The sequence below is a fragment of the Coffea arabica genome, chromosome 8e (genome assembly GCF_036785885.1).
Source record: "Coffea arabica cultivar ET-39 chromosome 8e, Coffea Arabica ET-39 HiFi, whole genome shotgun sequence".
Taxonomy (NCBI): Eukaryota; Viridiplantae; Streptophyta; class Magnoliopsida; order Gentianales; family Rubiaceae; genus Coffea; species Coffea arabica.
The window spans coordinates 52,375,456-52,388,748 of NC_092324.1; the positions used below are offsets into that span (position 1 = coordinate 52,375,456).

Sequence of the window (13,293 nt, forward strand, 5' to 3'; positions counted from 1 at the left end):
AACTTTCAACAGCCGTTTATGACTGGTTCTACCGTATATTCGACTGGAGCACATCTGCTAGCAGGGCTGCCGTATTGGATCCGCTATTTATCGCCTCCCCACCATTTCCATTTTCCAGCTTATGCTGTTGGCGTGCTGGTATACTTGCTACTAAGCTTGTGGAAGCGTTAATAGCATCAGTTAACGGTAGTCTTTCCAGCTTAATTTTGCCAAAAAAAAAGATAGCATCAGTTAATAGTCCTCAAATGTAGCCATATAACGGGAATATATGAAGGTCGTATTTCTTAACAGGATACCCTAATTCTACTTGCCGATCATTTATTTACGAACTGATTGATTAGTGTATGCTTAACAACCGGTGGTCCAAAATAAAATAGGATGGAGTGAGCCCACCGGTCGTCAGCTTCTATCATGGTGGCTAGTGATTTGTGCGCTTGCGGCCATCCCTCGCAAATGAATATTACATAAGATAAATTGGCCTAAACCTCTCGGGGGTGATGTAATAAGAAAGCACTAGACATTACTTTAGATATGCCTCACACAGAAATCTTGCCTAAGATATCCACATATATATATATGTCGGTGCGGGCCAATGATTTCCATAGTGATCATCAGTTCTGTTCTGAAAAGTAGCTAAAACTCACTCACTAATTGGCGGTACTAGAAGTGATAACCAACCCATTAGTTTATCAAAACAGTAGTGTTTCACCTCCAAATATCCATTCATCAAACTTTTTCTGTAGCAGATAGTGAATTGAAGCTTCTGTAGCTGTAAGATTTGAGGAAACTGAATTGCTTCTCTGTCACCTTCATACTTTATGGTTCATTGCTAAGGAGGTAACGCGCAGAAACCTTCGTACTTATGAGTTCCCTTTTTTCCTCTCTCTCTCTTGTAGTCCTAAATGACGCACGCACTCTATGGTAAGTATTGAACCCGAGGGAAGACAAAGTGCAGAATTTGGTAAAGATCACGAATTTTTTCCTAACGTCCAGTGATTGTTTGCTTTTACCAAGAGAAAAAGGGGAGTGCTTTTGCCTCCAGAAGCACGTGTGAGATCGCACGAATTGCTACTATTGACATCTATAAAGGATCAAAGCAGATTCTTGCAACCCCATGGCCTAGACTCCTGACCCATATCTCTCACAGTCACAGGTCACAGCGCCCGTCCCATTCTTACCACCTCCATTATTGGTCTTTGTTTCCTCTGTCTCTTTTCTATCTAATTCTACTAAATACTTATCAACCCATAAGTCTTGAGATTCAAATTCTCTACATCCATCGACTACATTTGTACCCTTTTGGTTTGCCACTATTGACATCCATTCTGCTTTACAATACAGTGATTCACCAGGTTTTGCTGACGGTGGAATATCAATTACAACTTTTTCTTGGCCTTCTCTAGTTCACCATATTTACTTGCAGTTAGCTAGCAATTAGCAATGTTCGTTTTTTCCTACTTTGTTTTACGCTAACATGGCTTGTCTCAAGGATAATGACTTCACTATGTCACTGCCCAACAAAGAAAGCATGAAGAGGACTTTCAATCCCAAAAAAAAGATGAACTTTCGTGTCACGAATTAAATGCCGATCACATCATTTCCAATGAAACTTTCCAGCAATAATAGATAAAGAAAAGATTTTGGTGTTAAGTGATTTCTTTGGCAGGTGTTGGAACTTGGAATTGCAGCTCTGTTCGAATTCAGCTTCAAATGGGTAGCGAGACTCCCTCCATTCCAACAAATGTTCCTCAAGAAACTTCCAATTCAGATGAGTATTTTCTCCAGCACAGCTTAGTATTTGCTGAAAGTCTCAAGGCATCTTCCTGTCCTTCACCACTTGTCTCATACTTGTTATATAGAATGCTAACTCTTGGAAATTTCATGTTTTTTTAAGTTTTATTTTTGGTCTTCGGACTTTGATGGTCTGCTGCACTATTTTACTCAAATTGTCCTTCAACTTTTAGGACTTAAAGAATCTGAGGGTACAATTATATTCAGCTGCAGAGTACTTTGAGTCGTCATACGAGAAACATGAATATAAGCAATTGTAAGTACACTGGTTTACTTAATTTCTGCTACTGCAAAGCAATGGAAGAACTTGGTAACCATTCTCTCTCTTTTTTCTTTATTTTCTTTTTCCTCTTTTAACTTTTGCATAGAGTGGTAGAGACCCTAAAAGATTATGCCAGTAAAGCACTGATTAGTACTGTGGATCACTTGGGTTCTGTAGCCTACAAAGTTGGCAGTTTCCTGGATAAAAAGGTCAATGAAATGTCTGCTACAAGGCTTCAGTTTTCTTGCCTTGAACAGGTACCAATTCCCTACACTGGACAATCTGATTATGTTACGTTGATATTAATGCTTCGAGTAAGAGCAGGACTTGAGAGCTTTCTCTACGTATGTCTGAGGATGGTTTTCCTTTGGCAAAATTGAAATTGCCATCTTTTGCTCTCATTTCAGAGATTGAGAACGTGCCGAGGATATACTGACCGCAATGGCCTTTTACAGCAGTCGCTGGTCATCAAAACACCTAGACACTACAAGCATTACACAGTTCCAGGCAATTATGTTTCCTTACTTACACGTGCTGTTTTCTGCTCCTAAATTCGTATGGACCTAAATTCGTCTGCGCATTTCTTTCAGTTGCAGATGGCAAATTCACAAGGAAATTCGACTCTAAGCAAGGGAATGTTTGCTTTTTGAACCCCCATGATGATAAGCCCTCGTCTAAGAAGCAAGGTAACGAATTATTAGTAGCCTGATAAAAATCATTGCTCATTCATTTGTACCATAAGGAAGTGCTCTGTTTCTTTTCTGATATGTCCAGCAGATGATTGTCGTCTTGAAAAATTTCAAGGAGCAGTTGCAAAGCCCCGTCCAACATTAATGAGGTACGTGTTGAAGTTGAAAGTTTGGGTGCAATTCAACAATATATTTACTTTCTTTCGCACCTTGAAAAATATGGTTAATACTACTGGGCAGAAGAGGACGCTCAGAGCCTCCTCCTAGCGAATTATCTCCAAGACCTCTGTCCTTTTCGTTTGTGAAGGTTACATCAGATAAGGAAGTAGGTGAGTGGCGGCGATCTTTACGCATTGCTAGTTTAAGCATTTTGAGTTTTGATGCAGCAATTTGCATTGAATTTATATGTATGTATGTACACTCAAACGAGATCAGGGAAACGAACGGCTTCACCGTTTCGCCTTCCACTTAAGCGCTCTGGATCCGTTGCGAATAGATCAACTTCTCCAAACTCTTCTGCTGCTCAACAACGGGTGAGCAAAAAGCATTCAACATGCTCATGATGATATATATGATTATGATGATGATTCTATGTTGGAATCACAGTGCCCTTCTGAGACTCCAAGAGCAAGTTCAATGTCTACGAATCCGGACAGAAACAAAGGCAAAGAAATCGAACTATACTCGAGAAAAAGTAAACATCCCTTCAGAGCATTGTTAAGTATTCATCGGTCAAGAAAGCAGGCAGGGGGTGCCCGTACCACTGCCATGCACATTCAGGGATGACAAATAACAGAAGAGTAAAGCAACCTGGTTGGCTGTACGGCGTTGTGAGGAGGATCACCCTTTTGGTCTTTTTCAGAGAACTCGGAAATTGCATGCTGTGTTGTGATTGTTCATCTGGGCATCTTCTCTATCATATGCCGCTGCCCTGAATGATACAAGTACGTACGTAGGACGTTTCGGGTCTCATGCAAGTGTATTATTTAAGATGCAAATTACTACTACTGCTACTTGTTATCTTTTACTAAAACTTAGAAATTTGATGGCTGGACATTTTTTTCATGGTGCCCGTCGCACCTTTCTGCTTTAAACGCCACGTAGAATAATCTATCTTTGGGCCAAGGAGAAAACCTAAACTTCACACAGAAAGGAAAAAGGAAGTGCTCGGGAGTTAAACCACTGACGTTGTTGCGAGACTAATATCCTACCCGAGTTGGGTTTTGAGATATCTGACGGAGTAATATTTTTGTCAACCGAGTTGGGTCGTGGAAATAATCGAGAAGATTGTTTCCCGATGACAAGCTGAGAACGACGCACATTAATTCGCGTATACAAAGGTACAACGCTGTTTAGTTTAATAGAGAACTTTGGTGGTCGAGTGTTTGTGTGACTTCCATTTAACAGAAATGATGATGGCAGCTAAAAAGGGAGAAAACTTTTACTCCCAAATCAGCATCCAACGGAAGCTTCAGGCTGTGTGATCTTTACTCCACCGAACGGATTGTCTTGTGAAGTTCATATGGACACCTTCAGCTATGACAACGAGCTGAGCACTATGCTTCATTCGACGCTCAACAACATGAATGTATTCAGAAGATGTAGTGGAACTGTAGAAAGGCATGACCTTGATCCCCAATCAAAATCCGAGTTCAAAACTGGGGAATTCATCTGTTCTCTTTGAGCTTATATCCTGCTCAGAAATATTTTGATCATCTGCGACCTCACGAGGGGTGGAATTACTTGAAGTTGCCAAATCAATAAAATGGACTCCATTCTGCCATCTAGTATCAATTTCCTTGCTATCTACGCAAGGCTAAACCAAAAAAAGAAACACTTCAAACCAAATGAATCTAAGAAAGACCCATCACAACAACATTAATATAAATGGACCATCACTTGGCAGCAAAGCTTCAGCAATTCATATTGCTAACCCGCAGAATAGGGATTAAGAAGTCTTCAATTTTGTCCAATTAAATACTTCAAGCAAAGTGATTCAATATTACTGGTTTTCTTCTCTACAAGAAACAATATACGTAAGCTGTGTAAATGCAAGGATCAACTAACAAGGGAAACGTAAGAGCAATGGACCTGGGGAAGCTTTTCGTGCTTCGGTTCGGCAATGACTTGACTGGTGTCAGACCCAGATGCTGCTGCAGCTGTACCTCCAGTGGAGTTCTCTGCGCAGTTGAAATAATTTTGATTGTACAGAATGACCAAGGTAAGCCGGTGATTGCATCTGATAGATAGAAAACTTGCCTTTGCAGAAAACCTGTTGAGTGCAATTCCTGCTTTTCAGATCTCCCATTGATGTGTCTTGCAAGACTGATGTAATTGGTGTCTTTAACTCCAGCTTTACAGTAGCCAAATCTTCGGGCTCCAGAACTGGAGTGTCCAGATATCTCCTACTACTCTCAGTATGATCAGTATCAACCATGTGGTTGACGAGGTTTGTAGTTTCAGATCTGGAATTGCAGACACAATATTAGTTGCTTGCATGGTTTCCAGTTAAAAGTTATTACTCATAAGCTCTTTGTGCATTTCCACACAAAGTCATTCCCATAAATATAAAGAGGAGATGCCTATTCATTTAGTGAAGACATAAACCAATCATCCAATCAAAAAACCAACCTTAATGAATGTTAAAAGTAGTTTCTAGGAATGTGATACCTATGACCATGTTCAGTTTTGTACCATCTATATATTGCATAAACTCTATTTTGTGCAAGCTCTTGTTGTATACGCACCCTAAAAAGAAGCTAGGGCTATTTTCAGATCCTTTTTCAGCTGATTTTGAAATTTCAACCAAATGAATTTCATTAGTAGCTTCATCTTTTGAAATCTCACTGTCATCTTTCTGCATTGGTGAATTTTCTTCATCCAGGTGAATAGTTGTGCTTCCTTCATTACAGACATCTTGCAGTTGTTCCTTTCTCTGACAACTACTATCAGACTGAAAGAAACTGGTTGACTCTGAAGCATGGAAACCCTCTATGGACAAACTCTTCATCGTTGCAACATCCTTTTCACTCTTGGCTTTTCTGAGAATTGATAAGATCTCATGTGCTGCCACAACAGAAATCAGCATTGCTTGCAGAGAAATGTGTTGCAAGGAAGCAATGGAGCAAAATGGACAAAATAATCTGTACCACAAAAACGAAAAAAACATTTTCACCTAATTAACAACTCACCAGCACGTATTGGATTTTTGCTGACTTCCTCAGCAAATATGTTACTCTCATCAATGGAGCCTTTAAAATTTGAAGTCATTTGCTTCCTGGCAAGAGCTTCATTTTCTCCTGGAATTCCAGTAAAAAGTAGGACAGAAATATGAATACTCAGTTGAAGCATCAATAAAAGGAATTATAAATTTTGAAGAAAGTAGAAAACCTAGTTGCATAAATGTTTTCGCAAGACAGCATTATCAATGACAGACGCTGCTTAGCAACTGAAAGGGAAGAAAAGCCCTGGCCAGAATCTTGACCTCACTCAATTAGGCAGATGTCATACCAGTAGGAAGTTGGTTGAGGGAATGTAATGGGCCACATGCTGCTTTCTTTTGACCATCCATATTGCAATTGGTTTTTCTAATATTGGAGTCGATAGGAGGTTTATGATCTTCTTCACATTCTCCAATGTCCACTAAGTGTCCATCAAATGCTATTGATTCACCAGATCTGATTATCTCATCCTTTTTCAGAAACCTGCTTTCCAAGAGTCTCCTGGTTTCATCATACAACAATACCTGACAAAAAATCAGGGCAGTGACCAGTAACCAGCTTCAAGCTGTAGAAAGTACTAGGGGTTGAGGTTGGACGTACTTAAACAAAACCAAATTTTTGTGAAAGTTAGAACATCAAAACAAGTTCTTCACAACTCTGTACACTTTCATTTTCAGAATCTAGGCACATTTTTCTCCGGTGGAAAACAAAGAAATGACAATTTTTATTGTTTTGGATGCTAAAATAATCCTTTCAAGCATAGCAACAACTGTAAAAATATTGTCAATCACCTTCTTAGTGTAAAAACAAAAGCCAAAGATGGAGACCTAACAAACCATTTTTATAGCCTCATGTCCTTTCTATAGATATTTACTCTTACCACATGGCTAACAATTTTTGTTGACACAAAAAAAAAGAAGTGCCAAATAACCACCAACACATTAACATGTAAAGTTATGCACAGTGGTAAATAAGAGAAAATCATAAAATAAATAGCAATTGGCTAGCGTCATGCTGAAAGAAATTTGGAAACTAACCTGTTTACATGATGATCCACATGTGAGAAGCTGTAAAAACCCATCATGATACTTCTTAGCCTTTTGAGTTACTTGGGTAGTGTATAAGACCTGCCATTCTGAATTAGAACTTTTACATTTATTGAATGGAATAGCAGAACAAAATGCATGAAATACTAAGACTGTAGGAAACTGGGAAAAAGGGGTGAAAAAACCAAAATAATTTTCTAAAAAGCTTGTGGTGAGAAAATTGTGCCACTGATAATGGCACCTATTTACCGTTGTTTCAGGATTCATTTCTCTACAAGTAAATCGATAAAGCTAACCTATGCTGTTTCAGGGCAACCTAATGAAGAGCCATACTTGGTCATTTCACTCTTCTTGAACTCTGAAATGTCAAAAATGAGCAGCATCAGTTAGTTCACAGTCTATAGTGGCTTTGAACAGGGTTATTTACACTTTTAGGACAGAGCCAAGCCTTTTGGATGCGTTGGCATACCTCGTATCACCTTCTGTGATGGACTCAGATTGATTAATCTTGCTCTTTTTGGCCCCAAAGGTTTCCTTTCTTTGATGTTCAAAATCATGTATCAAAAGCTCACTTTGACTATCAGACAGAAGACATAAAAACCAACACAAGAGAAAGAAAAGGATAATAAGAAGATCATACAAACAGGGGGTTTTTTTTAATACCAAATTTAGGGCTCTGAAATGATTCACATGTCCTGTTAATCTTTGAGGCTGTTGGTAAAATATTAGACTTCGATACAGGATCGTGGTCTTGTTGCCGATCTCCAATATTGACAAGATAAAAATCAAATGCCAACACTTCACCGGATGCAATGGTGTCATCCTTCTTTACAAATCTGCTGTCCAAGACATTCTCGCAGTCATCATACAGAATGACCTGTTAACACATTTAACAATAAAAAATGAGAGCCTTAAATAGCAAAAATTCCGCACATGACAATCAAATTTCTATTATTTATTTGCTATGTATATGATGTGATGGCAAAAGAGTAACTAATAGAATTAACAGTTGTATGGACGAGCTGAAAGACCAACCAAGCATCTTCATATGAGTCGAGCTTGGTTGGATAAGAGTTCATTCTAGCTCCATAGTCTCAAGTCCAGCTCGACTCAATAAGCACAAAACTTCAAATTTCATCACGGATAAGTCGAGCTACTAAATTTCTGCACAGTAAATCTCATTTAAGCTTAGCCCAGAATATGGTCAAGCCAAATGTGAACAGACTTGTAAAGCTTCTTCAGAAAATCAAACTCAACTCGAATGCTATAGTTTTCAACTGAATCTGCATCGCTTACCCTCCTAACTGCGATTGTTTCAGATGGTAATATATTCTATGATTCACTACAATATCATGTTCTAAGCCTACTTCATCCTCAACTAAATCAGCAATAAAATTACCAATTTAAACTGCGAAAGACAGTTCAATCAACGGCCTAAATCATGTTAATGGATCTAGATCATCTAACCATCGATTCAACGCCACGATATTAAGCAAAGCAAGCACCGCAAAACAATTGAGCTAACTTCTAAACTTGATTAGAGAGCTTTTTTTTCAATAAAATTTAGATACTAAAATCAAATGGCATACTGAAGATGGACTATCTTTTTCTCTCGTTTTGTTTTATGCAAATTATTAATAGTCAATCACACATAAATTCATCCTTTGTTTCTTTTTTTTTTTTTTGGAACACAACCAAAAAAAAAAATTCATTGAATGAGGGTGAATACCTTATTTTTTGAAGAGTGAAAGCGTAGAAAGCCGTCTTGGTAGACTTTGCGCTTCTGCTTGACGTGCTTCGTGTACGTCACGCTCCATGTCTTCTTCAAATCCGCCATTGCTGTATCATTTCATTGGACAGAGTTCAAAACAAAACCCCAAAAATTTAAAAATTTTTTTTTTTTTTTGCAATGTATAATTTCAAAAAATCGAAAAAGAAACTTGCTCTCGGAGCTGAAATTTGGAACTTTAAGAAAGATCTGACAATCGCGAAAATAGACTGAAGAATAATAATTGGCGGGAAAAGAATGAAGAGTTTCGGGGGGTTTTTATTCGGCGGTAAATTAAAGGAAGATAACTTTTTTTTTTTCTAAATAAAAAAAAGAAGGGAGAGATAACTTCTTTTTTTTTTTTTTTCTAGAAGGGAGAGATTAGATTCCAGAAGCTGGAGGCCCAAATCAAAGCCCAAACGTTGAAAGCAGCCTAAATATACTTTCTTCTTTTTTTTTGTAAAATTTCCACCACCACCTAAATCCAGCCAATCTCATGTTTTGATCCGCTCTGCATTAATTGCATTGCTCTGGCTAGTGTCAGACCCATGCCAGATTCCTGACCGCAACATATGATATGATCCTCCACTCCCACTCCTAGTCCTAGTGCTAGTGGGGATACGAAATGTTCCCAATGTTAAATTACAAAAGCTCCCCTTACGGTTTACTTATTAAAGTTGCAATTTACTCCTAATATTTACTTATTTCTTTTCACTGTACTCTTTATTTCAGCCAAACTCGTCAGGTTAACTGCTCAGAAAAAAAAAAAAAAAAAACTGTTGAATTTATGAAAATGCCCTTCTACATGATTTATAAGTACGGATTTTCAACATTCTTGGGATGTTTAAATTATAAAATATGATTCTTATTGTAAAATAATTTTTTGAACTTTTGGACAAAACTAAATTGGTATACTAATATTCTTTTTTTTTTAAATCCAAAAGTGTAATTACTTTAAATTGGTAGAGCCTAAACTTTGCTGGAAAGAAGGGAATTATGTGATGTACGGTAATTAAAAAAGAGAAATATGTATATTATTATAAACTTTACCTCTTTTTTACAATCTTTATTGCGATATAACACACATTTTTCTTTATTTTTTCTCAAAGTTCAGGAGTACATGATGATGATTCTGAAATTAGCCCTTGTTCCCAAGACTATAGACTTAGTGATACGGATATTAAACAGGTGATTTTGAAGTTCGTAATTCGACTCCTTAATTTTCAATTTTCTTCTTACTTTTTTGTAAAGTTTAAGGTCTCTCTTGGAAAAAGATAAAAAGAAAAAAAAAAAGAGAGAGGCATAAATTGCAAGAAAATGATGTGTTGATATAGATTTCTATCTTCCTTGTATATAAGAAAAATGTCAATTTAATAGCAACCCATCTTTTTGACACATGTAGGGTCTGTTTGGTTGGAAGTAAAATGTTTTCCCGTGGAAGTAATTTTCCATGAAAATCATTTCCTTTTCATCATTTTCAGGTGTTTGGTTAGCTTATTGAAAATATTTTCTTACTTCATTTTTCTGGTGTTTGTTTAACTTTTGAAATATTTTCACTTTTATCTCTATCTTTACTTTCTACACATTATAACTACATACTTCTTCCCATGCAAAATAAGAAAATTTATCTCATTGTTTAACTTTAAAAAATCTTGGAGAAAGGTATATATGAATAAAAAATATCTCCTTAAGCAAATAAATAAATTGCTGGCCATTTAGTGTCAAATATCAATCACATGCAATGTTTATTGTGACATATATCTTGCACTCTCACTGCTGAAAGTTTCTCTAAAAAAGAATGTCCCTATTATACATAATTAATTACTAGCATAGGATGAGCAGGATGAGATTTTTTTTTATTTTGAATATACTAGGGGGAGGGTTGGGTGGTACGGGGGAGGGAGTGTAAGAAAGAGGTCTTGGGTTCGAGTCTTCCTGTTTACACTAAAAAAAAAAAAAGAACATACTGCAAGATGATTTCAGTAAGTTTGGAACATACTACAGGCAATATGCATGCATTTCGGAAAACAACTTCAAGAAGTTGGGAAGGGAAGTTGTTTTCCATAAGATGAGTGAAAATATTTTACATAGGAAAATGTTTTCAGTAATTTTTGTGCAACCAAACACGGGAAATTAGGAAAATATTTTCCTGGAAAACATTTTCACCCGAAACAAACGGACCCGTATTGTCTATATTTTTTACAAGTGACAGTTTTAGTTTTTAGTTGAGTTTTTGTTCCACTATTTTATTTGATCAGTAAAAATCATAAACATCACTCCTCCTAATTTTTCTCTTCTTCTTTTTCCTACCTCTAGTTGCAACCCTCATCTTTTTTTTTTTCATCTTTCCTTTTTCCCCTTCAAATTTTTCTTTATAATTAATTATACTAGGATTATTTTTTACTAATTTTTAGGTGATTATTGTTAACTGATCAACTGATTTATACTTTCATTTTTTTCCTCAATCAATTTTAACTCTTTAATCCAGTATTTTGCCTTTCCCCTTCTTTTTTCCCTTCATCCTAATTTTTCTCTGCATTTCCTCATTCCACTCAATCGATGCATCTTTTCCTTTTTCCTCTAGAGTTAAACTAAATGTATTTTTTTCTTATACGAGAATGGATGATTCTTTTCTTCTTTTGTTCCAAAATCACGATTCATAATCATCTCTATATATTTTTTAAGAGAAATATAGGCAATAGATCTTTTACTACTGCTACTCTTCTCTCTGGTATGTTTCATATTTTTTATTCCTATTTTTTTCCCATTTCATGCTGCCAATATATGGATTTAAGTTTTTTTTTCTGTTAACTATATTTTATTTTGCCTTTATAATTTTTTTGCCTCTTTATTATGTTACCATGGTGTATTTTTTTAAAGTTTAGTTTGATCTCATTGATATTCATTAACCTTTGATTATTTTGGTTCTGCAAGTTGATTTTCTTTTCGTGAGGTTTTAAAAAAAAAAAAAAATCTAAACGCAAAATTTGTATTTTGCAATTATAATGTTATAGTTCCTCTTTAATGTATAATTGAATCTTGCACTTTTTTAGTAATTCTTTGATACTGAATTTTTGTACCCTTTTCATGCATTGAAAAGCCTTCCGTTTTAATATCTTGCAAGTTTTGTTGTAAATTTGTAAGATGAAAGTTTTTACATGATGATGTCTTGTTTGGGAAAGAAATAGTGGTTAAATTTTATGTATTTATAATTATAATAGCATGATATTTGAGCTTTATGAAGCATGTATCATTTGTGTGTAACATTGAATTAGTTTTGCATTTCTCAGTTCTCGTGTATTTGATTTTTGAATCCTTTGTTGTTGTTTTTCTATACAATACAGAAAGACATTGTCTATACAATACAGTAAGATAAATCTCTACGACATCACAATAAGTGAGTTGGAATAAACTTTTGGAAAATTTCACTGAAAACAAACTTTATTTTTTGGACTCGTTTTTTGGTAATCATAATTATTTTTTATTTGAAAGCAAATTATGATGTGATGAATTTTAGTTAGAATTTTATATTTGTGTCTGGGCTACATTTGCACACGGCCTGGTTACTTGTAGTATGTGTATATGAAATTGAGGTCAACCATTGCAAGAAAATCAATCCTTTTTTTTCTATTTTTTTTAAGGCTCACCGTTAATTACTCTTCTTCATGTTTTTTTTTTTTTTGTTTTTTTTACTAACCAGATGATGCTGGAATATGCACCCAATTACAGAATGAATAATCTAATATCTAATAACATGTGACGGGTTGGCAGCTGGATGCCAATCCAAGATTATATTATTGCTTCTTCATTGCCGGTATATATATATATATATATATACCGGCAACAAAACATTTTAGTGACAGCAGAAGTACTATTTATTTAGTAGTATTTTTTACCAAGCAAATGCCGGAAAGGAAACACTGATGATGTCAGCAGTAGTAGTTAGTAGTGGCATAAAGTAAACCCAAGGACGAAACCAAGGAACGGTCAGATCTCCACCAACGTCGAGCGGTAGTCAATTACAAATTGAGTTGGACCACAAAGCTCCAGCGCCCCCCGTTTGTATTTGTGTCCAGAAATGAATTGGGGCTTCGCCTTCTTCAAGCCGATATTTTTGCACGCTTAAATCCTGCTCCCCCCTTTTTTTTTTAGGTATGTAAAAGTCCGTAAGTTTTGTGTTTCTTCTGCCTGCCGATTAATAATTATTGATGATAAAGTAGCGGCATGCTATCCGATCCGGATGCCAACTCTTTGCAGCTATCATTTGGCCTTTTTCGGACGACGAAAATAATTACTCCACTAGTACTCTTTGTTTTTCTTTCTTTTTAGAAAGAAAAAGAAAAGAAGCTTTTTTTGTTATTTTTTATTTTTTTGGACAGAGCACTAGAAAATTCAGATAGTTTAATAGAAAAAGTTTTTATTGGGCATTGCAGATAGTTAAACTACATGACAGCGCAGATCCAACTAATGAAGGCTTAATTGGCTGCCTGAGACAATTATCTGCTATTGCAAAAAA

General features: G+C 36.0%; 2 protein-coding genes across 17 annotated transcripts; one reads left to right on the forward strand and one right to left on the reverse strand.

Annotated features, from left to right (window-relative positions):
- Positions 1-506: 506 nt before the first annotated feature.
- Positions 507-4,525, forward strand: LOC113704251 (protein ABIL2-like). Of its 9 annotated transcripts, XR_003451663.2 has the most exons (12): positions 507-837; positions 1,667-1,815; positions 1,965-2,047; positions 2,160-2,310; positions 2,461-2,560; positions 2,644-2,739; positions 2,828-2,891; positions 2,983-3,071; positions 3,178-3,275; positions 3,349-3,686; positions 3,847-4,082; positions 4,165-4,525. XR_003451663.2 is itself a non-coding variant. In XM_027226036.2 (10 exons), the coding sequence occupies exons 2-10, from the start codon at positions 1,711-1,713 to the stop codon at positions 3,526-3,528; spliced, it is 966 nt and encodes a 321-aa protein (XP_027081837.1). In that variant the 5' UTR covers positions 507-837; positions 1,667-1,710; the 3' UTR covers positions 3,529-3,807. The 9 variants fall into 9 exon arrangements, 8 of the variants coding, with proteins under 8 accessions (XP_027081837.1, XP_027081840.1, XP_027081839.1 ...); XM_027226036.2 differs by lacking the exons at positions 3,847-4,082; positions 4,165-4,525 and having other exon boundaries at positions 3,349-3,807; XM_027226039.2 differs by lacking the exons at positions 3,847-4,082; positions 4,165-4,525 and having other exon boundaries at positions 2,986-3,071; positions 3,349-3,807.
- Positions 4,009-9,323, reverse strand: LOC113704248 (uncharacterized). Of its 8 annotated transcripts, none has more exons than XM_027226032.2 (10): positions 8,739-9,323; positions 7,700-7,886; positions 7,479-7,586; positions 7,001-7,367; positions 6,253-6,487; positions 5,934-6,041; positions 5,490-5,808; positions 5,002-5,207; positions 4,834-4,922; positions 4,009-4,558 (listed from the first exon to the last, which is right to left on the reverse strand). In XM_027226032.2, the coding sequence occupies exons 4-10, from the start codon at positions 7,274-7,276 to the stop codon at positions 4,382-4,384; spliced, it is 1,410 nt and encodes a 469-aa protein (XP_027081833.1). In that variant the 5' UTR covers positions 7,277-7,367; positions 7,479-7,586; positions 7,700-7,886; positions 8,739-9,323; the 3' UTR covers positions 4,009-4,381. The 8 variants fall into 8 exon arrangements, with proteins under 8 accessions (XP_027081833.1, XP_027081832.1, XP_027081831.1 ...); XM_027226031.2 differs by having other exon boundaries at positions 7,479-7,547; positions 7,673-7,886; XM_027226030.2 differs by having other exon boundaries at positions 7,673-7,886.
- Positions 9,324-13,293: the final 3,970 nt, after the last annotated feature.